The sequence below is a fragment of the Oryctolagus cuniculus genome, chromosome 12, assembly GCF_964237555.1.
Source record: "Oryctolagus cuniculus chromosome 12, mOryCun1.1, whole genome shotgun sequence".
In the NCBI taxonomy this organism is placed as follows: domain Eukaryota; kingdom Metazoa; phylum Chordata; class Mammalia; order Lagomorpha; family Leporidae; genus Oryctolagus; species Oryctolagus cuniculus.
Window position 1 is genome coordinate 102,855,960 of NC_091443.1, and position 24,657 is coordinate 102,880,616.

General features: G+C 47.9%; 1 protein-coding gene across 1 annotated transcript in view; it reads left to right on the forward strand.

Annotated features, from left to right (window-relative positions):
• ADAMTSL3 (ADAMTS like 3) overlaps positions 1-24,421 on the forward strand; it is a 411,707-nt gene extending 387,286 nt beyond the window's left edge. Inside the window, exons 26-30 of the mRNA XM_008275279.4 lie at positions 6,221-6,404; positions 9,346-9,550; positions 15,135-15,235; positions 21,419-21,633; positions 22,308-24,421. Of these exons, the coding sequence (XP_008273501.2) occupies positions 6,221-6,404; positions 9,346-9,550; positions 15,135-15,235; positions 21,419-21,633; positions 22,308-22,414 (812 nt within the window). The 3' untranslated portion in view covers positions 22,415-24,421. The remainder of the gene's footprint in view (positions 1-6,220; positions 6,405-9,345; positions 9,551-15,134; positions 15,236-21,418; positions 21,634-22,307) is intronic.
• The last annotated feature ends 236 nt before the right edge of the window (positions 24,422-24,657 follow it).

Here is a 24,657-nt window from a genome sequence, read left to right on the forward strand (position 1 = left end):
CCTGCTCCTCAGTCTTTGGGGGTTCAACTTATTTCTTTCATAATGAATTTTTTTTAGAAAAGGAAGCTTACAGAGCTAAAATCTCAAATGTGCATCATTATTTGTGATAATGTGGATATTGATTTTACCAGCCTGCTAAATATTGATAGAGAGGAAATTTGCTAAGAGTTTTTCACTTGGTTCATTCAGTTTTCCCTTCCACATTTTTTTGTCATACATGCCTCTTTGTTATACATCAGTGCTTGATCAAGAGACTCCAGTCAACATATCCCGAGCTTGCAATATCTTTAGAAGGCCAAGGGAGCAAGGTAGAATTAGAAGTGCTGGAAGCCATGACTGATGAGCTCATCGCCTTGTAGCTCAAAATGTACAAGTCACAGGACGCATGGAACCTACTGTTAAACCTCACATTTCACTCTCTCCATTGTACAGGAAAAACAGTAGCTATGCCATTTCAACCTCTTGAGTCTTGATCAGTGTCTCTCATTGGCAGACTATACCTTTGCAGGTGGGGATTCTGGGAAATGCAGTCTCCAGGCCCTAATGAAAGATGCCCCAAGTCCTAGGCAAGCGTGCACACTTTGGAGTATGCCAGCCTTCAGTGGAGACTTGGTTAGCATTTCAAAGAGATGCTTCTGTTAATTAACAAATATTGATTGAGTGACAATCAAGTGCCCTGCCCTTGTGTTGAGCAAGACAGTGGTTACGGACTTGGCATTCCAATAGGATAAGATACAAAGGAAGAATGAAATGAAAAATGATGCTGACCTGCTAATCAACAGCCATTCCACTTGTGACATCGTTATCTAGGGGTGTTTATATAACATATTTTTCTCCTCTGTTAGATGTACTGTGGGGAGCAATCCGGACTGGACTAAGTTACTGAAATTAAGACTTATTCTATGCATCTGCTCTCCCACAACATGGCGTTGGGAGAGAAGTAAACAGCTTCCGCACAGCTGCCTCCAGTTCAACTAATAAACTGTAGGACTTGCTCCTGATTGGAGAGCAGCGTACTCGGCGTGTGGGCAGCCGAGTTAGGATTGGCGGAGGAGGACTATAAAGGAGGAGAGAGACGGCATGCACCAGGAACATCTATGGGGAACATCTAAGGGAACCCGTGCAGCCCCCGAGAAGAGCCGGCCAGCGGTGTGCCGCTCCCCTGCGGAAGTGGGGAATGCGGCCAGGGGGAACTGCCCTTCCACGGAGGTGGAAGGGATAGTAGCCAACCCGGGAAGAACCAGCAGCAAACCCGGGGAGGGCCGAGCAGACGAAAGAACAGCGCAGGGTCCTGTGTCATTCCTCCACGAAGAGGGGGAGCGACATGTACTACTAGCATTGTTGGCATGTACTGTTATCCATCCATTCAACAGTCAACAAATGTTTGCCCACTGCTTATTCTTCTAAGGGCTGGGGGTACAGAAATGACCAAGTTCAAGAGAAGCTCACAGTCTATAGGGGAAGGCAGCTATGGAAACACATATTTTGAAGCAGTGTGGGATGACCAAAGGACAGTGGAAGGACTGAAGAAGGGGACCTATCTCTTTTTGGAGAAGTCATCTAAGTTTTCACATTAAAGTGTGGTGTTTGTTATGGGAAAAGGAATGAAGACATTTTCAGTCAACTAAACCAGGACATTCAAAAGAACTCCCCTAGATCGATTCAGGAAAATAGTTGGATACTCGTGAGGCCAAAGTTGCTGGTAAAAGTGAAGCCTTTGGAATAGTGAAGGTCGTTGCAACTTCCTGCATTGTTCCACCTTCACACACACACACACGCACGCACACACGCACATGCACACACACAAATGTATGCATACACACACGTGCACACTATGGAATATGCCAACCTTCCGTGGATCCTCAGCTTAGTGTTTCCAAGAGACTCATTTATAAATTCAACCAACGTTGGTTGAGTGGCACACGGGCCATGCCCTGTCCTACTTCTGTTCAACAAGGCATTGTTTATGGACTTGCTGTTCCAGTAGGACAGATGAATGAGAGACAGATAATGAAATTTATACATACAAGACGTTTCTCTGTGATGAGTGCTGTGAAGGAAGAGACCCAGGCTGATGATGTACACACTCACATACATCTACACACACACTCACACATACATAGTGAACAGGGGTGGCCACTTGGGTGAGGATAGCAAGGATGGTCCTGGGAAAGAGACGGCGTTGAGCCCAGACACAAAGGGTGAGCAGGAGCCGTCCATGCAGAAGGTGAAGGCATGGAGAGCTGCTGAAAACTGAATTGTTCAGCATTTTGAGGATCAAGGTAGACTCAGGAGTTTAATCCAAAAGCTTGGGAGGCCATTGAGGAGTCTTGTATAGGACTGATATATGATCTGCTATTCAAATGCATTTGTGTCAAAAATTACCAATCATAAAACAAAATAATCATCAAATTGGATTTCACCAAAAATTTTAAATGACTGATTTATTTATTTGAAAAGCAGAGTTACAGAGTTACAGAGAGAGAAAGAGAGAGAGAGAAAGAGAGAGAGAGGAAGAGAGAGACAATCTTCCACCCACTGGTTCACTCCCTCAAATGACTGCAAGGCTGGGGCTGGGCCAAGCCAAAGCCAGGAACCTGGCGTTTCATCCAGATCTCCCACACGGGTGCAGGGGCTCAAGCACTTGGGCCGTATTCTGCTGCTTTTCCAGGCACATTAGCAAGGAGCTGTATCAGAAGAAAAGCAGCTCGGACTTGAACTGGCACAGATATGGAATGCAGGCGCCACAGCTGGTAGTTTTACCACAGTGCCAGCCCCAGATTTCATCAAAATTTAGAAGATCTGTCCATGAAAGACATCATTTAAAATAAGAATGGATAAGCCAGACTGGGAAACCTATTGACAGGACATAGGAGTATGTCTGATGAAGAACTATTTAAAACTATACTATCTAGAATGTATGAAGAACTCCTTCTGCGAGTTAGCAGTGAACACCTACACACACACACTCACACACACACACACTCACATACACCTACACTCACACACACTCACATACACCTACACACACTCACACACACATACACACTCACACATACACACTCACATACACCTACACACACTCATCCACACTCACACACATACACACATTCACACACTCACACATACACACACTCACATATACCTACACACACACTCACACACACTCACATACATCTACACACACTCACACATACACCTACACACACTCACATACACACGCTCACACACACATACACTCACACACTCACATACATCTACACACACTCTCACACATACTCACACACTCACATACACCTACACACATACACACACTCACATACACACCTACACACATACACTCACACTCACATACATCTACACACACACTCACATACACACTCTCACACATACACACACACTCACATACACACTCTCACACATACACATACACTCACACTCACATACATCTACACACACACATACACATACACACTCTCACACACACCTACATACATACACACACACTCACATGCACACATACATACACACACTCACACATACACACACTCACATATATCTACACACTCACACACACACTCATACATGTACACACATTCACACACATACACACTCACACACACACTCACATACACCTACACACATACCTGCACTCACACACACTTACACACTCACACACACATATACCTACATACTCACACATACACACACTCACACACTCATACACCTACACACACACATACACACATACACATACACACACTCACATACACACATACACATTCACATACACCTACACACACTCACACATACACATACACCTACACACACTCACACATACACATACACACACACACACTCACACTCACACACTCACACGGTGGCCAAAAACTCGAGTCAGAAACTTCACAGAAGAAGATATACAGATAACATCAGGGAAATGGAAGTTAAACCACAATGAGATACAAGTTCATACCTACCACAGTTGCTGAGAACAGAGAGCTAACAATGCCAAATTTTGGCAAGAATGGGAAGCAACTGAAACCGTCTTACATTGCTCAGTGTGGAAAATGGTAAAGGCATTTTGGAAAAGGGGCACTTTGTAATAAAGCTATGCATAACCTACCCTTGACCCAGCAACTCTGCTCATGGCTGTTTGCCCAAGAGCAATGAAAACGTGCTCACCAGAAGCTGGTTCAGGAATGCTCAGCCTTATTCATAACAGCCCTCAGCAGGACAATACATTTTTAAATGGTGATAGAGCTATACAATCAGGCATCATTCATCCATAAAAGAGAATGGACTACTGATATGCAGAACGTTGCGGATGAATCTCAGTAACATCACACTAAGCAAAAGAAGCCAAATACAAGAGTACACGTGGCATGAAGTCCAGGGACAGATAATATGGATGTGCACTGAAAGAAAAGAGCAGATGATTGTGTGGGAGGGGAGGGGAGTTGTCTGGAAAGAGAAAATAGGAAATTTGGGGAGGTGAGGAAAGCATGTACCTTGCTTTGGATTATGGTTGCATAAATATACACGACTGTGTAATTCATAGCACTGCACACCAGAGACCTAGTGTTTTATTTATTCGATATGATGTATGCCTCAATTTAAAAAGACAACCTTTTTTTTTTTAAAGATTTTGTTTATTTGTTTGAAAGTATTGCAGGGAGAAAGGGAGAGGGAGAAGGGGAGAGAGAGGGGGAGAGAGAGAGAGAGAGAGAGAGAGAGAGAGAGCTTCCATCTGTTGGTTCACTCTCCAGATGGCTGCAAAGACCAAGGCTGGACCAAGCTGAAGCCAGGAGCCAGGAGCTTCATCTGGGTCTCCCACGTGGGTCCAGGGGCCCAAAGACTTGAACCATCTTATGCTGCTAACCCCAGGCCATTAGCAAAGAGCTGCATTGGAAGTGGAGCAGCTGGGACTCGAACTGGTGCCCATATGGGATGCCAGTGTCACAGGCAGAGACTTTACCCACTAGACCACAACGCCGGCCCCCAAAAAGATGTCTTTTTAAAGAAATGCACATGTACCCTGCCTTGAACTGTCCAGATGTCGTGAAATGTGGGATAACAGAGACTTCGAGTCAGATACACTTCAGCTCCAATCCATCTCACAGGTGATAGACCTTGGGCGAGTTCCTTAGCTCCGTTCCATTTTCACCTCTGCAAAATAAATATAAAAACATGACTTCATGAGATGACCAGTGAAAAATTAATCGTAAAATATCTAACCCAGCACTTGTCACCTGGGAGGTTCTCAACAGACTTAGCTATTCTTTAAAGAAAATATTTTAAAATAAACTGTTATCCTGAGGGTCTGGCTAAAAAATGTATTTTACAGTTCTGCTTTGCAAATGATGCCATGTGCAATTCAAGACCCAAATTCAAAAATCAGAAGGAAAACCTGAAAAACAATAAGTTGAAGAAATCCCGCTGCTATGCGCGAGGGCCTGTGGACACAGCTGGTAGCTATCATCATTACAGGAAAATCTGGCGTTTTCTGTGATCGTACACAAATCTGTCATCATCGTGCCCCGCCTCATCTCTTCCCGAGTGTCAGCAGGGAAGGAGAGGGACTGTGTGCGGTGGGGACTGAGATTTTACAAAGCTGTGCCAGGGTTGCCTTCCCTGCGGGGACGCCCCTCTCTCCCTTTCCAGCTGCCTCTGTGAAAAATCTCGGTAGTTTGCGGACTGCTCTGAAGTTTAGATGAAGAATTAATGGAAAAGCAAGAATGGAATTCAAGTGCCTCTTTAACCTCACTGCTTAATCCCTGGTCCCTGCTCCTCCTCCTGCTCCATCTCTCGTTTCTCGGCCTGGCTGAACTCCTTGGAGAGGACACTCCCTCTCTTCCTGTTGGCCCTGGGTGGACAGTTCTGAAGGGGCAGCCTGCAGCCAGGGCCTGTTCCCCTCTCTCTGAATTTTTTTTTTTTTTTTTTGGCAGGTCCAGCTGGCTTACCATAACCCCTCTCCCAGGCTGTGGTCCAAGGACCCCATTTTGGCTGCCCTTCCCCCAATAAGTCAGTTGAGTGGGAAATAAGATTTAAAGGCCTCCCCACCTTGCGCTGGGAGATGGCTTTGTTTCTGTGTGCTACTTCATAGAAGCAGACAAGCAGATTGCCAGAAAGCAGCTCCAGAGGTCTTTGGCCGTGTCACCGCCAGCCCAACACCATTCCTCAGTTGGGGTGCTCCTGACATTTCATTTCCTCTCCGCAGAGCCCTTCTGGGAGGCTGGTGACTGGTCACCTTGTTCTGCCACCTGTGGCCACTTGGGAGTTCGCGTGCAGAGACCTCGGTGTGTGATGGCCACAGGGCAGGAAGCGAGCGAGGTCCGCTGTGGTCACCTCCAGAAGCCGCAGGGTGGGTTTCAGCCCTGTAACATCCGGGACTGCCCCGCCAGGTACGTGGCATTGCTCTTGCTATCGCATCAGGACCAGGCCTTGCTTGTTTTCAAAGGGGCAGTGGTCTGGACCACCTTGCTCAGTAGCTAAGATTGATTTAGCACTTACTCCATCCCCAGGCGGCCTGCCAAGGGCTCTACCTGGATCTCTTCCCATCTGCCCATGAAGTACAGGATGCTGCTTTCTTGTTTTATAAATGAGAAGTCTGTCCCAGGCCACACAGTCACTAGGGCCAGAATCTCAATCGAGAGGCTCTGTTTTCCAAACCTTTGCTTTTTTATTTTATTTTATTTTGATCACAACCCCAGTCTGCCTCCTGCACTCACAGTGCTGTGGGTTCCCTAAGCTCCTGGTGAGGTGGATTTCGCAGGCCTTCCTAGGGGATGGTGCAATGGGCCAGAATCACCAGACTCACAACTTGAAACAGGGTTCTCGCGACACCACCTCTGCAGGTAAAACCATTCATAACCCTTCTAAGTAATCAATGATACAAACCAGTAACTGAAAACAACTCGCACATCAGACTCATCATCTCCACCAACCCTGACCTGTCCCCAGAATTCCAGATCTTAACAAACTGCACCGTGGAGCCCCCCCCTTTCCCTCCACCCACTCTTGTTAATCCCCACTGTGGCCAGCCTCCTTTCTCATGGGGTCTACTCCAGGGGCCTCCCACTCCCCACCTCCCTCCCTACTTTGTCCACCCCCTAATGGTAACCAGCTTTAAAATGAATTTGCTATCATTCTCCTCGGCTTAAAACCCTTCTATGACTTCCCTTTGTTCTCCCAACAAATACCGACATAGGCCAGCACCGCGCCTGTCTCTATCTTGTGTACCTTTTTATCCCCAGTGTCCAAAACAGGTGCCCAACAGGTAGTAGACACTCGATGACTGCTTGTTCCTGTTCATCTGAATTCACCTCAACACACTTGCCGGGAAACTTTCCCTGACCTTAGCCCTCCAAGGAAGAGGCCCCTGATAATATTTTTTTATATATTTCCTCATCATTCTTTATAGCTCTTACCATACTAAGTCTTCCTCTCCCAATAGACTGTAAATTTTAGGAGAGTAATCCCATGGCTATTTTGTCCATGATCTATTTTTAGCACTTAGCACAATGTCTGCCCCAACATAGCCTCTCCATAAATGTTTGTGAAACAAAGGACTGAATGAAGAGTAGAGACTCTAGCAGACTCCATCAAGTGACACCATGAGGCTAATCCTCCACCTGCAGCGCTGGCACACCAGGTTCTAGTCCCGGTCGGGGCGCCGGATTCTGTCCCGGCTGCCCCTCTTCCAGGCCAGCTCTCTGCTGTGGCCCGGGAGTGCAGTGGAGGATGGCCCAAGTGCTTGGGCCCTGCACCCGCATGGGAGACCAGGAGGAAGCACCCGGCTCCTGGCTTCAGATCAGCGCAGTGCCGGCCGTAGCGGCCATTGGGGGATGAACCAACGGAAGGAAGACCTTTCTCTCTGTCTCTTTCTCTCTCACTGTCTAACTCTGCCTGTCAAAAAAAAAAAAAAAAAAAAGCTATTTACTCAGAATGAATCTCCGAGGCAGATGCTGCCTCCAACCCCATTTTGTGGATGAGAAAATAGAGGGATGCTTAATGTTGTACAGCTCCAGGCCCACTCCCAGCCCAATGGCCTGTGCCTGGAGGAGAGTGGGGGCAGGGGCACACTGTAAACAGAACAGTTGCCCTCAGGCATGCTCTGAGAAGGGATGTCAGCATTGCCGGCCCCCTACCGGCCATATCTTCTAGGACCCCTTGTAATTCTTCAAAGGAAAACCTCATGCTGAGACTCATGCCACTAAGTAAGGGCACTCGATCCAAGAAAGCTGCTTTGTGGCAATTCTCGATTTTCAGAAAGTAGAGAGTATCCGCGTGGGGGCGCTCCTCAGCACCTCGCACACCCCTAGAACAGAGCCGTGAGCTGCCCTACCTAGATGAGACCATGGAGGGTGTCTAACCCAAGCTCCCTGTACATCAACTGTCCTTAATGTTTCTGTGCCATAGGCCCCTCCGGTAGTCTACAGACACCTGTGGCTGCCCTCTCAGAACGAGGTTTTTCCAGATGTAAACAAAATACATCCAATTACAAAGACATCAATTACGTTGAAACGCAGTAACTGAGATATCTTAAAATGTGCAATATAGTAAAATATTTGCACCGTTGTGCTGTGATGTGGAAATACCTATTACAGCAAAATCACAGGTATTACAAATATCGCTGTGGTTTGTGGTCTGTATTTTTATAATTCAAGGAAAGGCTAAATTTCAGATATTGCTTAGCGGCGATTGAAAAGTGATTATGTTCCCGTTCAAGCACAAGGGCCCCTTGAATAACCAAGGGCCTCACCTTAGAAGCCCAGCAGAAGCCCAAACCTCTTCAATAAAAGAGCACTCAGGACCTCAAAGGCGTCTGGCTCCAAGTTCAGCCTCTTGTGATCACTAACCCTCGGACTTTAGGGTCAGATTCATCACCTCCGATCCCAGCTCTGTCAGCTATGTGATCATAGTGGATTTAACTCCACGGACATCTGTTTCTTCCCTCTGTAAAGGAGAACCACGTGAGAGTTACATAAGATAACACGTGGGGTCTTGTACAGCAGACAGCGCATAGATGCTCTAGAAATATTTCTCCCCTTCGGTTTCAGTGATTTGAAATTCGCCTTTGAGAAATTTCCACCTAATGTTGCCTTACCTAAAGACAGCTCTAACTCAAAACCCCCATATCAGTGTCTCCGTGCAGTGACCCTGCTGCGCCCCTGAGTGAAAGAAAACCCAGTCAGCAGAGGAGTGAGCTGTGCGGTTGCCCGCTGCCGACAGGGACATGTGGTAGCCCTCACGCAGCGTGGGGATCAGCTTTTTGTCCGCCGAGACTGCCTGCGAGGGCCGGCACACCCGTCCGTACTGAGCGCCTGTGCTTTTTGCTCCTAGGTGGTTCGCGAGTGAGTGGTCGGAGTGCTCTGTGTCTTGCGGTGAAGGATTCCATAGTCGGCAAGTGACGTGCAAGAGGACACGAGCCAATGGGACCGTGCAGGTGGTGTCTCCGAGAGCATGCGCCTCCAAAGACCGGCCTCTCGGAAGGAAACCGTGTACTGGTCACCCGTGTGTCCAGTGGGTCGCTGAGCCAGGGAGCCAGGTAAAGGGGGCAAGTCCAGTGTGTTGACAGTGCTATCAATAACCATCTCTGTGTTTCTAATCACAGTAATAGATATACATATATATTTAATTTTAAGGAGAACATCTGATTGGGCTCTAAAATGAATACGCATCTCTGGCCTCCAGATTTAATTTGGAAATCATGGTATCTCTGTCTTCTGGTACAAAAACCCAGCCAAATTTGGAGCCTTTGGGCACAGTGGTACAATAACCGAGCTCTTAGGTAGATCAGATTAGGGCAGTAGGAATGAGAGCAGCCTTCAGGTAAAAGAGGAAAGGAAAACATTAGTGACGTCTGCACAGAAGACTCAGAACCCGTATCCTGAATGTCGCCTTTAATGATGTGATAGTAAAAATACTAGGAAAAATTAGTTTCATATATAGGAACCCCCAAAGAAAAGACAACACATCGTAGAAACACATAAAAGAAAAGTGAGGCAAATAAAAGGCCTATGATACTCTTTTATGGGAAATCTCAGTACCATGAACGTGTTAACTAAATCTGTAATACACTTATAATTAAAATCATAGTAGAACTCGTTTTTATAGAACTTCAGATAATCAATCCCTATGTTCATATGGGAGAATAAATAAGGACCACAGCTCTTTAGGAAGGCAAATTATTGGGGCTGTCCTTATCCTATGTCAAACCATGGTACAAAGCTACGGTGAGTAAAATAGTGGGTATAATTCACATAGGAATAGACATGGGTTATGGGGTACAAGTCTAGTACAGAAGCACATTACGTGGGCTTACAGGCAGTTAATCATAGGAGAAAGAATGGTTTTGGAAAATAAAGGTTATAATACTATGAAATGTTTTTCAGAAAAATTAAAGAAGGCCTAAATAAATGGAAAGATATCCCCATTCATGAATTGGAAGATTTAATGTTGCTAAAAAAAAAAAACTCCCCAAATTTATCCACAGATTCACTGCAATCCCTATCAAAATCCCAACTGGCTTATTTGCAGAAATGAGCAAGCTAGGTCTAAAATTCATATGAAAATTCAAGAAACATGGTAGCCAAAACAATCTTGAAAAAGACAAAGATGCAGGATCCAGACTTTCTGATTTCAAAACGCACTACAAAGCTGCAGTAATCAAAACGACGTGGTACCGGCATGGGTTGGACACACAGATCCTAGTACAGAATTGAGTCTAGAAATAAACCTGGGTGTCGAAGTCAGCTGACTTCCTATCAGGTTGACAAGACCATCCAATGAATAAAGAATGCTGCAGGAGCGGCGCTGTGGCACAGTGGGTTAAAGCCCAAGCCTGCAGCACCAGCATCCCATATGGGCACCGGTTCGAGTCCCAGCTGCTCCTCTTCTGATCCAGCTCTCTGTGATGGCCTAGAAAAAGCAGTAGAGGATGGCCTAGGTCCTTGGGTCCCTGCACCCATGTGGGAGATCCGGAAGAAGCTCCTGGCTCCTGGCTTCAGATCAGCTCAGCTCTGGCCGTTGAAGTCATTTGGGGAGTGAACCAGTGGAATGCAAGCCCTCTCTCTCTGGCTCTACCTCTCTCTGTATCTTTGTCTTTCAAAAAAAAATAAATAATTCTTTAAAAAAAAAAAAAGAATGTTGCAGGACAAATGGTATCCATCTACAAATTAATTACACAGACCCTCTCCCTCCACTTTATACTGCATATAAAAAATGAACTCAAAATGGATCAAAGACCTAGATTTAAGGTTTAAAACTCCTGGAAGAAAAGATTGATCAACATCTTCGCGACTCAGATTAGGAAATGGCTTATTTTATTTTAAAGAAAAGATTTATTTATTTGAAAGCCAGAGTAACAGAGAGAGAGAGGGAGGGAGGGAGAGAGAGAGAGAGAGAGAGAGAGATGTTCCATATGCCGGTTCACTTCTCAAATGCTCACAACAGCTGGGGCCAGGCCAGGCCAAAGCCAGGAGCCGGGAACTCCATCAGGGTCGCCCACATGAATGGTAGGGTCCATGTATTTGAGTCATTATCTGCTGCCGCCTCCCAGGTGCACTAGTAGGAAGCTGGATCAGAAGCAGAGGTGAGATTCAGTCCATGCAGGCCTCCCAAGTAGGAGCTTAACCCACTGTGTCACAACACCCACCCTAGGAAATGATTTTTTACACAAACATCAAAAACATAAGTAAAAATAACAGCAAAGATGGATAAATCAGTCTATATCACAATTTAAAATTTTTGTATTACAAAGGACATTATCAAGAAAGTAAACAGACAACCCACAGAATGGGAGAAAATATTTAGAAATCACATCTCTGAAAATGAATTTGCACCTAAAATATATTTTTAAAAACCACAACTCTATAATACACAAATAACAACTGAAATATAAACAAAAGTTCTGAATAGATAGTTCTTAATTAAAGATATACAAATGGCCATTGAGGCCAGCGCCGCGACTCAATAGGCTAATCCTCCACCTGTGGTGCCGGCACACCAGGTTCTAGTCCCGGTCGGGGCATCGGCTTCTGTCCCAGTTGCCCCTCTTCCAGGCCAGCTCTCTGCTGTGGCCCCGGAGGGCAGTGGAGGATGGCCCAGGTGCTTGGGCCCTGCACCCCATGGGAGACCAGGAGAAGCACCTGGCTCCTGCCTTCGGATCAGCGTGGTGCGCCGGCTGCAGCGGCCATTAGGGGGTGAACCAACAGCAAAAGAAGACCTTTCTCTCTGTCTGTCAATCTCTCTCTCTCTCTCTCTCTCTCTCACTGTCCACTCTGCCTGTCAAAATAAATAAATAAATAATTAAAAAAATGGCCATTGAGGTCCGGCGCCATGGCTCACTTGGTTAATCCTCTGCCTGTGGTGCCGGCATCCCATATAGGCGCTGGTTCTAGTCTCTGTTGCTCCTCTTCCAGTCCAGCTCTCTGCTGTGGTCCGGAAAGGCAGTGGAAGGTGGCCCAAGTGCTTGGGCCCCTGCATCTGCATGGGAGACCAGGAGGAAGCACCTGGCTCCTGGCTTCGGATTAGCATAGCTCCAGCCGTGGCAGCCATTTGGGGGGTGAACCAACAGAAGGAAGACCTTTCTGTCTCTCTCACTATCTAACTCTCTGTCAAATAAATAAATAAATAAATAAATAAAACAAATGGCCAATGAGTGCATGGAAAGATGCCCTCTGTGTAGCTGATGGTGTGGCTCAGCAGGTTAAGCCCTGTGAGGCCGGCATCCCATATGAGTGCTGGTTTGAGTCCCGGCTGCTCCACTTCCAATTCAGCTCCCTGCTAATGCTCCTGGGAAAGCAGCAGAGGATGGCCCAAGTGCTTGGCCCCTGTCACCCATGTGGTAAACCTGGATGGAGTTCCAGGCTCTTGGCTTCAGTCTGCCCTGGCCATTGTGTCCATTTGGGGAATGAAGCAACAGATGAAAGATTCTCTCTCTCTCTCCCTCTCTCTCTCTCTCTCTCTCCCTCTCTCCCTCTCTCCCTCTCTCCCTCTCTCTCCTTCTCTCTCTGTAACTCTGCCTTTCAAATAAGTCAATCTTTAAAAAAAAGGATACCCATCTTTAGTTATTAGTCATTAGGGAAATTGCAAATCATAACCGTAATGAGATACTGCCTCATGTTGTTATTCAAAAAGAAAGATGGAAACAAATGTTGGTGAGGATATGAAGAAATTGGAGCCTGCATACACTGCTAGTGAGATATAAAGTGTGGAAAACAGCCTGGTACCTCCTAAAATGTTCAGTGTGGAGCTAGTATATGGCCCAGCAATTCCACTGCTGACGAATGGAACCTACACAAATAAGCAACCCAAATCCTAAGAACCCATAATAACCAAAAAGAGGAAACAAGTGGTACGTAAACTGTGGCATGTTCACATCATGGAATATTGTTCAGCCATTAAAAGGGAAACGTACTGATACTTGCCACAACATGGGTGAATCTGAAGACATTCGTCAGTCATGGAAGACATGCACAGAGGACCACACGCGGGATGACACGATTTAGAGAAGTGTGCAGACCAGGTCAGTCTGTAGGGATTCAAAGTAGAACAATGATTATCTAGGTCTCGGGGAGAGGTGATGGGAGGGGTGATTTCTAAAGGGTAGCGGGGCTTCTTTGCAGGGAAGTGATAAAAGTTATACAACTCCAGGGGCCGGCGTTATGGTGGGTAAAGCTGCCACCTGCAGTGCCAGCATCCCATATGGGCGTTGGGTTGAGTCCTGGCTGCTCCGCTTTCGACCCAGCTCCCTGCTAATGCACCTGGGAAAGCTGTGGAGGATGGCCCAAGTGCTTGGGCCCCTGCACCCATGTGGGAGACCTGGATGGAGCTCCTGGCTCCTGACTTCAGCTAGGCCCAGCCCCAGCCATCGCAGCCATCTGGGGGCTGAACCAGCAGTTGGAAGATCTCTCTCTCTCTCTCTCTCTCTCTATCTCTGTGTGTGTCTCTCCCTCTCTCTCTGTAACTCTGCCTTTCAAATAAATAAATAAATCTTTTTAAAAAAGAAGTTATATGACTCTAAAACCAATCAAATTGTTTGCATTAAATGGTGAATTATATGGTATGTAAGTGATACCTGAAGCTGTTATCCAAAGATAAAATGTAGTATGAGAGGAATTAACTAATGTTAAGGAAACAGAAGTACAATAGGAACCCAAACTCAGAACAGTCACCAAAATAAATTCTAAGTTGACTAAAGAGCTAAATGGAAAAGTAATTAAACACAAATAGAGTTACCAACATGGGAAAGATCTTATCAAACATAAAACAAATTGTAAGGAAAAATTAACAAGCATTAAAGCTACATCAAAATTTAAGAACTGCACATCAAAAAAAAAATATTTCTTCTTATAATTGAACCAGCTGTAGCAATGAAACCTTCATTTGTGTTCAGAGCTGAAAAATCCAAACTTGGCAGCCACTTAGGGTTTGATTTTAAAGATTGATTGATTGATTTGAAAGGCAGAGTTACAGAGAGAGGGAGAAGCAGAGGCAGAGAGGGAGGGAGAGAGACATAGAGAGAGGGAGGTCTTCCATCTGCTGGTTCACTTCCCAAATGACCACATCAGCCTGGGTTGCGCCGATCTGAAGCCAGGAGCTTCTTCTGGGTCTCCCACATGGACGCAGGGGCCCAAGCACTTGGACCATCTTCCACTGCTTTCCCAAGCACATTAGCAGGGAGCTGGATCAGAAGTGGAGCAGGCGAGGACTCAAACCAGCAGCCGGTATGGGATGCCGGTGCTACAGGAGGTGGCTTAACCCCCTGTGCCGCGGTGCTGGCTCCCACTTGAGGTTTCAAGCTTAGTCATTTCTACCTGTCAGTCCGATCATGTCAAGGTTGGCTCCGCCCTTCTCTGTTCTCCCCAGAGGTGGTCTGGGGCTGGTGGTGGGGACAGAAGCTTAGGTATCTACCTAGCTCTGAAGGAGGGGTGTCTGGTGGGCAGAGCAGCGGTCTGGGCCCCATCATGCCCCTGGGGACATGCGGTTCCCTCGTGACACGGAGTTCCCTCGTGACATGCGGTTCCATCGTGACATGCGGTTCCATCGTGACTGGTTGCTCACTCCTCCACCTCAGTACACGATGTCTGAGCCCACGGGACTGACACGCAGTTGTGCTTCTGTTGCAGTGTCCTGGCCGTTGCATGGGCCATGCCGTGAGGACACAGCGGCTCCCCACAGCGTGTCAACACCACAACGGCTCCGATTCCAGCTGCAATGACAGACGGAGGTACTGGCCTCGTGGCCCTGGGATACCGCAGTCTCTCTCGCCTCAGTCAGTGACTAAAACTGCCTGAAGGTGGAATGGATTCTAGTTTCTACCACTTCCCCTGATTGATCATTCCTATTAAATTGTCGTTGCTTTAGTATCGCCCTCAATAGTATGCATTATAGCAAAATATTAATGAGGGTGCCATCTTCAATTATAATAATTATATGATTATATGATATGATATTAATATGCATTCATGTTATTGAATATGAGGTCCATTTCTACCACCATTGCCCTTGGCCACGCCACCATCATCTGTCGCTGAGTCCACCACCATAGCCATCCAGCCAGCCTCCCGCCATCCACTCATGCTAATTGGATAAAGCCACCATCGCAACCCTTCTGCCTGCAGGGATAAAACCATGTCAGAGCCGGCGCCATGGCTCACTAGGCTAATCCTCCACCTAACGGTGCCGGCACACCGGGTTCTAGTCCCAGTCGGGGCGCCGGATTCTATCCCGGTTGCCCCTCTTCCAGGCCAGCTCTCTGCTGTGGCCAGGGAGTGCAGTGGAGGATGGCCCAAGTGCTTGGGCCCTGCACCCCATGGGAGACCAAGATAAGTACCTGGCTCCTGCCTTTGGATCAGCGCGGTGCGCCGGCCATAGTACGCTGGCCGTGGCGGCCATTGGAGGGTGAACCAACAGTAAAGGAAGACCTTTCTCTCTGTCTCTCTCTCACTGTCCACTCTGTCAAAAAAAAAAAAAAAAAAAAAAAAAAAAAAAAAAAAACATGTCAGAGGCGTTGCTTCCTCCTAGGAAGATTATCAGGTGCTTAGTGTGGCTCCTGAAGCACCACGCGCCCAAGGCCCGCTTCCCGTCCCTACCTCAGTCAAGACCTCACCCTGGCAGCCCTTGTGCGGCAGCCACACTGTCCCGCAGTTCCTGGGGTGTGCCACGTGCTGGCTAATCCAAGGCCCCAAAAAGAAGCGGCAGAGGATAGAGAAGGCGAAAGGCGTGGAAAGATCTATCCAGAGTTTCAAAAATCTAACTAAGTGCGGCTTTAGACAAGGAGATGTGGAAGTAAGATGAAATTATTCTCATTTAAAAATTATTTATTTTAAAATTATAAAAATTATTTTAAAACAATAATATTATCATCAAATTATTTTATTATATTATAATATATAAATAATCAACAAATATATTAAAATCAATCAATAAATAAATAAAAAATCAATAAATAAAAAAAGATAAGTAATTTAGTTATTAAATTAATAAATGATTGATAATTATTATTTTTAAATAATAGATGAAAATTCCTAGAGCTAGGGAGGGTAGGAGAGATTATTATTCTTCGTTTTCTTCTTCTGTTTCTGTTTCCTCCAAGGTTGGCTGGTTTTTTTTATGCTAGTGCTGTGTTTTCCTGCTGTTATTTTTCCTCAAGTATTTGGAGGTTTTTGTATGGATAAAAGTCTCAGGTGGCTGATAGAGAGAGCTACTGTGGGGGTCTTTTTTTCAGGGTTTATTTGACAGAGTTAACAGAGAAAAGGGAGAGAGAGAGAGAGAGAGAGAGAAATCTTCTACCCACTGGTTCATACCCCAAATGGCTGCAATGGCATGGGCTGGGCCGGGCCAAAGCCAGGCGCCAGGAGCTCCATCCAGTCTTCCATGTGGGTGGCAGGGACCCAAGGACTTGAGCCATCTCCAGTGTTTTTCCTGGGTGCATTAGCAGGGAACTGGATAGGAGGCAGAGAGAGCGGCCAGGACTGACAAGGCAGAAGCTAAGCCGCTCGGCTATGCCACAGTGCCGACTCCTGCTGTGGGTTTCTGCTGCTGTTTTCCAAGACCTCTGCTGCTGAGTCGGTGTGCGGTGGGCTTGTCCAGAGCAGGACAGGCGCTGGAGCTTCCGTTAGCCCGCGTGCGCAGTGGGCCAGGGGCAGGCTGGTGGACAGATCTCTCCCCGCGCCACAGCAGGGCTCCGGGAAGGGGGAGTGCGTGTTTTAGAAATAGCAGTGTTGGTGGGCTAGGCCGAAGCTCCGCGGTGGGCAGGCGGTCTCCCAGCAGTCCCTGGAGGCCCTGGGGAGGGCTTGAGGCGGGAAGGCGGTGCAGTGTGGGGAATGTCGGGGTGGGGGTAGGGCTGGGGCTCACTCAGACCTACAGTGGGAAGGTGACCAGCAGGCCTAAGGAAACGGAAGCATTTGTTTCCCAAAGTGATGATTCCTGGCTTCAGTGATGAGTCAGACCATCTGAAAAATCACTGTAAAATAAAGATTCCTGGCCAGCGCTGTGGCTCAGTAGGCTAATCCTCCGCCTTGTGGCGCCGGCACACCAGGTTCTAGTCCCAGTTGGGGCGCCAGATTCTGTCCCGGTTGCCCCTCTTCCAGGACAGCTCTCTGCTGTGGCCAGGGAGTGCAGTGGAGGATGGCCCAGGTGCTTGGGCCCTGCACCCCATGGGAGACCAGGAGAAGCACCTGGCTCCTGGCTCCTGCCATCGGATCAGCGTGGTACGCAGGCCGTGGCGGCCATTGGAGGGTGAACCAACGGCACAAGGAAGACCTTTCTCTCTGTCTCTCTCTCTCTCACTGTCCACTCTGCCTGTCAAAAAAAAATTTAAAATAAAAAATAAAAAAAAATAAAGGTTCTTGGGCCTCACCTCAGACTTAATGAATCAGAAAAATTGGGGAGATGGCCTGGCAATCTATGTCTTTTTATCTTATTTCACTTTATTTTATTATTTTCTTTTCTTTTACTTTATTTTATATTTTATTTTACTTTATTTCATAATTTAGTTTAGTTGTTTAGTTTGTTTAAAGCACAGTGACAGGGGTTGGGGGGGCAAAGACAGAGAAAGAGGTCTTCTAACTGCTGGTTCACTCCCTGGATGACAGCAACACAGGGTTGGACCAAGCCAAAGCCGAGTCAAGAACTCTATCCAGGTCTCCCACGTGGGTGCAGGGACCCAAGCACTTGGGCCACCTTCCACTGCTCTCCCAGGCTCATTAACAGGGAGCTGGATCGGAAGTGGAGCAGCTGGGACTCGAACCAGCGCGCTGTGTGACAGGCGGCCATGTAACCCACTGTGCGGCCATGCTGGGCCCTCTCTCTCTTTAAAGCTGCCTGCACCTGCCTGTCTCTGATAGGCAGCCATGCTTGGGGTGTGCTCCCCTCAGAATCGGCTTTTCCACCAGGCTGATGGGGAAGGGAGTTAGTTCAGACAGGCGCAGAGCTGGGCTGAACAGAAATGAGAAACTGAAAAAGCTTAGCAAACACAGGGAAGCCCTGTGGTTCCTACTACCGTCTCTGCATTTGTGATTTTCCTTAAAAAACATATGAATGGGGCCGGCGCTGTGGCATAGCGGGTAAAGCTGCCGCCTGCAGTGCTGGCATCTCATATGGGCACCGGTTCAAGTCCCGGCTGCTCCACTTCCGATCCAGCTCTCTGCTATGGCCTGGGGAAGCAGCAGAAGATGGCCCAAGTGCTTGGATCCTTGCGCCCACATGGGAGACCCGGAAGAAGCTCCTGGCTCCTGGCTTTGGATCAGTGCAGCTCCAGCCGTTTTGGCCATCTGGGGAGTGAACCAGCCAATGGAAGACCTCTCTCTCTCTCTCTCTCTCTCTGCCTCTCCTTATCTCTCAGCATAACTCTTTCAAATAAATAAATCTTTAAAAAAAAAAAAGACATATGAATGAGCAAGGCAGATGTTTGATGCAGCAGCGGAAATGCCACTTGGGACACCTGCATTCCGTGTCGGAGGGCCTGGGTTCGAGTCCTGGCTCTGCACCTGCACCCTGGGAGACAGCAGGTGATGGCTCAAGTAGGAGGTTCCCTGCCACACCCGTGGGAGACCTGGGTTGAGTTCCAGTGCCTGGGCATTTGGGGAGTGACCCTGTGGTTGGGAGCTCACTCTCTCTGTCTCTGTCTCAAATAAGTAAACTTTTTTGGAAAACACGTGCTACCCAGTTGTGCCCGTAGTGGTAGTGCCAACCTGGCTCAGGAGTCTGTCCCAACTTGTCTCACCTCTGGCCAAGAGGAAGTGATTTCCTTTGCTAACCAGACTTGCGTTTATTTATTTATTTATGTATGTATTTATTTTACTGTGTCCTCAGTGAGCAGCCTCTGTGCTGTCCTGGGCCACAGCCCTGTGCTGGTCTGTAGCTGCCCGTGTCTCCTTTTCTCCCAGTTGGGAAGTGCTGGGATTCCTTCTGACTCTCCCAGGAGTAGAGCCGCGACTTTGGTCATTAAGGCCATGTGGGCTGGGAGCGCTAAAAGTCTACTCGGAATGACACACACAAAGAGGACGAGGGATATACGAGTCAGACAAGGCCACCCAACACGCGCATGCGGCACTAGGTCTCCTTTTGGGTACATTCTCTGGACATCCTGTGACTATCTGTTCCACCTTTTTCAGTATGTCTGGGTGGAGAGATGGCTGAGGAGTAGGATTTTCTGCTGTGTTGTTCAGAGCTACTCGACCTCTGCAAGTTTCCCTGCTGCGGAAAACAGAAGCACTTAGCAGTCTGCCCTTCCCCTGCACACCTTATTAACAGTTTGGTGGGACAGTAGCAAACCCTTTGATGGAGTCTCCCCCTACTGGCTAATCCAAGTATTGCTTCCAAATATATGCGATACTCGACCTTAGAGGTCATGCCATCCCAGTTCTCTTCATTTTATTACATTCCCAGGGCATTGCCGCACTCCTTATAGACATATGTGCTCTGATGAAGGTAATTTTGTATGAACAAATGTAGAAAACCCAGAAATGCAGGGTCCTTGGGTTTGCGGGTTTTCTGTTTTTATCTCAGAGATCCTTCTTGTTTCTGCTTCCTTCTCTGTTCTTTCTGAAAAGTTTCTTTTTCTTTTTTTTTTTTTTAATCTTTTGGCCCATGTGACAGAAAATGGCCACCCCTGCTCCAAGATCCGGGTTTCCATGTCTTGCTCCAGGTTCCTGGGAGAAAGACAACTGTTGAACCAGCTCAAGTTCAAGCCTCTCCCAGTCATTCTGGGGAGTGGGGAGGGAGGTTCTCCGACAGGACAAATACACGTCCCAGGAGCCTCACCCTAGGAATCCAGGGCAGATGCCAAAGTGGGTCCACCGACGTGGCTCTATCCTCCAGGGCAAATTTCTTTACCAAAAAGCAAAGGATAATCAGGTTACATTCTGTTACAAAGGGCAGGGACATCTGATTGAGACTCTTCTTCCCAAACGGCCTCTGGTGGTTTGTGACGGCTCATCTTGGGTGGTTTCAGTGTACATGTCAGAGCACTTCTCTCAGTGGACCAGCCTGCTCAGATGTGGAGTCACACTTGCACTCATGGTCTGGTTCAAGTGCTTATAACCAGGAAATTTAAGGTTTATTAGCGTACTTGAGCTGGTTTATTGTGGGTCATTGTAGTGAGTAATTCTCTTACTGGCCTAAGTTGATCTGTTCCAGCTCATCAGGACAACACATTTAAAAAAATATTTCATTTATTTGTGGGGGCACAAAGAGAGAGAGGGAGAGAGGGAGAGAGGGAACGAGGGAGGGAGAGAGAGAGAGAGAGGGAGAGGGGGAGAGAGAGAGGGAGAGAGAGAGAGAGGGAGAGGGAGAGAGGGAGAGAAGGAAAGGGGGAGAGAGGGAGAGAGGGAGAGAGAGGGAAAGAGAGAGAGGGAGAGAGAGAGAGAGGGAGAGGGAGAGAGGGAGAGAAGGAAAGGGGGAGAGAGGGAGAGAGGGAGAGAGAGGGAAAGAGAGAGAGGGAGAGAGGGAGAGGGGGGGAGAGGGGGAGAGGGAGAGAGGGAGAGGGAGAGAGGGGGAGAGGGAGAGAGGGAAAGAGAGGGAGGGGAGAGTGAAAGACAGGGATGGGGAGAGAGACAGAGGGAGAGGGAGAGAAGGGGAGAGGGGGAGAGGGGGAGAGGGGGAGAGGGAGAGAGAGGGAGCGAGCTCCCATCCACTGTTTCAGTCTCCAAATGCCCACAACAGCCAGGACTAGGTTGGGCTGACGATGGATGATGGGAACTCCATCCAGGTCTCCCATGTGGGTGGCAGGAATGCAACTACTTGAGCCATCACTGCTGCCTGCACTCCAAGCCGTGAGGACGATTGTCACTACCAAGGTCATTCCAGATGGTGGGGTGGAGGCCGGGGGATGTCTCAGTCCTTGATGGAGGAGTCCAAGGCTCGCACCCCACAAGAAGCCACAGTTCGGTCTTGCTTTTCATTTCAGGCCCACCCTTAGGAGGAACTGCACGGCAGGGGCCTGTGATGTGTGTTGGCGCACAGGCCCCTGGAGGCCGTGCACAGCAGCCTGCGGCCGGGGCTTCCAGTCTCGGAAAGTCGACTGCGTCCACACGCGGAGCTGCAAACCTGTGGCCGAGAGGCACTGCGTGCAGAAGAGGAAACCAGCTTCCTGGAGGCACTGCCTGGGGCCTTCCTGCGACAGTGCGTACCCTGGTCCTGCGTCACCACCGCCCCGAGGTCTTGCCCAGGTGGACCCTTCAGGGTGTCTGCCGCAACCGAGTTGCCTGTGTGGCAGCCTGGGAGTCAGCGCCTGTGTGTGGGTGCAGCTCCGTGCTCTCCACGGGACACACAGCTGAGTAGCGTGCACAGGGCTTGCTTTCCAACAAGCATGGGCGGCCTCTCCACACACTTCCCCTCTGCCCGGCAGCCTGCTTTGCTGTGACAGCAGTCCCATGGTTGGACTCACCAAGGGATGCACGTGGCCAGAAATTGGATATAAAATTCAGTTGTTATGCTGTTTTTCCGGGGAGCAGGTCCAGAGCTTTCAGTTTTCCCAGGGGGCTGTGATCCCACAAAATATAAGTACTGCTTCGTGGAGCACTAACCTGAGTGGCAGGAGTGCAGGGGCTGGGGGTGGGGAGGATGGGGGCCATCAGGTCCCCAGGGAGCAGGGTCAGGTGCCAAGGTCAAGCTGAGACATGAGCACCATGCACTTCCTATTCGGAACAAGGGCCCTAACCTGAGTCTAGTTCGTCCTCACTGTGTGTCCCCCATGTGTGCCTTTACCAGAGGGTATTGTTTGTTTTTTATTATTTTTTTTTTCTCGCTAGGTCTCTAATGAGTCACGTGCTATGGATTTGTTTTCTTTCTTGCAGGAGCCTGCGTAGACACAACCCACTACTGCATGTTTGTAAAGCAACTTAATTTGTGTTCTTTAGACCTTTACAAACGGAGGTGCTGCCAGTCTTGTCAAGAGGGGTAACCCTCTGGAGGGGCCGTGATGCTGCTGTGAAGATAAAAAGAAAACTCTAAATGCGCTCCCCCCACCCCATGTCGCTGGTGCAGAAATGTAGATTTCCTTCCTGAACCACTCCAGATTCCACGTGCAAACACCGCTGTTCAAAGTGTGTAAAGTGAACCTGTTGCACGGCTGGTTTTTAATTCTGATTCCTTTGGGTGATGTAGCCCAGGGTTAACAAAAATACCATAGCCAGCATGCCATTGCCCTTGGGACCTTGTCATGTCCATCTAATCAGGAAACCACCAAGGTCATGAGCACGCCGCCGTCCCCTGCTTCCTCTTTCCTGTGATTCGTCGGCCAGCAGGGAGTAGCACACCCGGAAGCGCTTGGAAGCCCAGCGACGGGTGCCTTCCTCGTCTCTCAAGCTGCAGGGTTTCAACAGGTGGCCAAGGTAGTTACACTTTAGAAGCCCTGGTCAGTAGTTGTGAAGGTGTTGGCACTGATGGGATTTTCGTAGGTCCTCCAGTGTTAGCCTGTGGACAAGAGACAACCTCTCTGGACGGGCGCTTCCCCCTGACTGCTTCGAGGATCCGTGGGCGGAAGCCACCTTGACCTTGCCCTTGGAGCACTCATGGAAGAAGACATGGTATTGCTGCCAGTTTCACAAGGACAGAAACTTCACACCTACAGAAATCGAGCTGGGACCTAACAAGGCATTCTGGGAATGAACGAAGAGGGAAAGTTGACCTTTTCTACTGATTTGGAAGTATAACCGAAGCTTTCTTTTAAGAGCTGTGAATGAAACTTTGTCTAAGCACTATTCTCTTTGCACACAGAAAGCCAAAGCCTTAGTAGACCTAATTTATGCATAAAATTTTTCCTGGAAAAGTTGATTTTGGAAAATGGGTAAGAAAGTAATCTAAAGTAAGAAACACGATAGTTTGAAGGAATTGTTTACGGTGGACAATTACGGTCATGTGAGCTGATTTTTCAGTAAATCCCAAGTGAATTAGGGCAAGGCTGGAGGTGACGCTTAGGACTAGGGTGTAGAGTTAGGATTTGGGAAAAAGGGTTAAGATGAGTTTTACTTTTAGGATTAGAGTCAGGACTGAGTTAGGTGAGAAAGAAAGTTCAGTTAGTGTTAAGGCGAGAGTTGGCTTTAGGGGTTAGGTAGGGCCAGGGCAGGTCAGCATTGGGTTGAGTTTAGACGGAGGCCACGGCTGATTTCCGGACTGTGGCGGGGTGCAGGGTTAGGTTTGGAATAAAGGCTACCACTGCAGTGGGTTCAGGCCAGCATTCAATCCTAAATCCTAACGCTGATGTGGTCATGGGATCCCTACCTGGTGTCCTGCCAGTTACAGTGCGATCAGACTTTATTCAGTGTCCCAGCCGCCTGTGCACCTGCTGCCTTGAGTCTGTCAGTGACACGGTGACCTGAAGCCGGGTGTGCTGGCCCTGGTCCCTGGTTAATAATGAGTGAACGGTCTGTGGCGGCTTTGGATTTGTCTGTGGACGAGCTTGCTGAGTCTCTCTGCCTGTCCTGAGCACCAGGTCTCTTTTGTTCTGACTTCAGCCTCACTGACACTGGCACGAGCACTACTGTACGGAGGGTTTGGTGGTTGGGAGCAGACGGGGGAAAGCGAAGAGGCCACACCAGCCCGTGAGTTGTTACTCATCAATCACATTTGATTGTTGAAGGTTATTAAATTAAAAGAAAGATCATTGTAAAATACTCTTTGTATATATTTATGATATGACGTAAAGGTGCAATATTTTATTTTGTACAGTGTGTAATAAAGACATGGGACATATATTTTTCTTATTAACAAAAGTTCTTATTAAATTGCTTCACCTTTGTATTTAAAGTGAAAATTACTATTTTCCATTTGCTATTGTGCTTTTGTTATCATTCAAATGACATTCCTGTGTACTGTATTTTACTACTGTGTTTTTAACATGAAAGCTGATGTTTCTCTTTCATGATTCTGAACTAATTCAGAAATAAATTTACTCTGATTCTTCCATGCATCCTTAGGAGTGTGGGTGACTTATTTGTGCTACATTGTTGGCAGCCATGGGTGTTGTCACTTTGGCTGTCCCCTTGTTAGCCCTGATGGGTTTGTTGCCCTGGACTGTCCTTTAGAGAGTGTGAATTTCAAGAGTTGGAGCAGAGGGGCCAGCGCTGTGGCGCAGTGGGTTAAGCCAAGGCCTGCAGTGCTGTCATCCCATATGGGCGCCTGTTCAAGTCCTGGCTGCTCCACTTC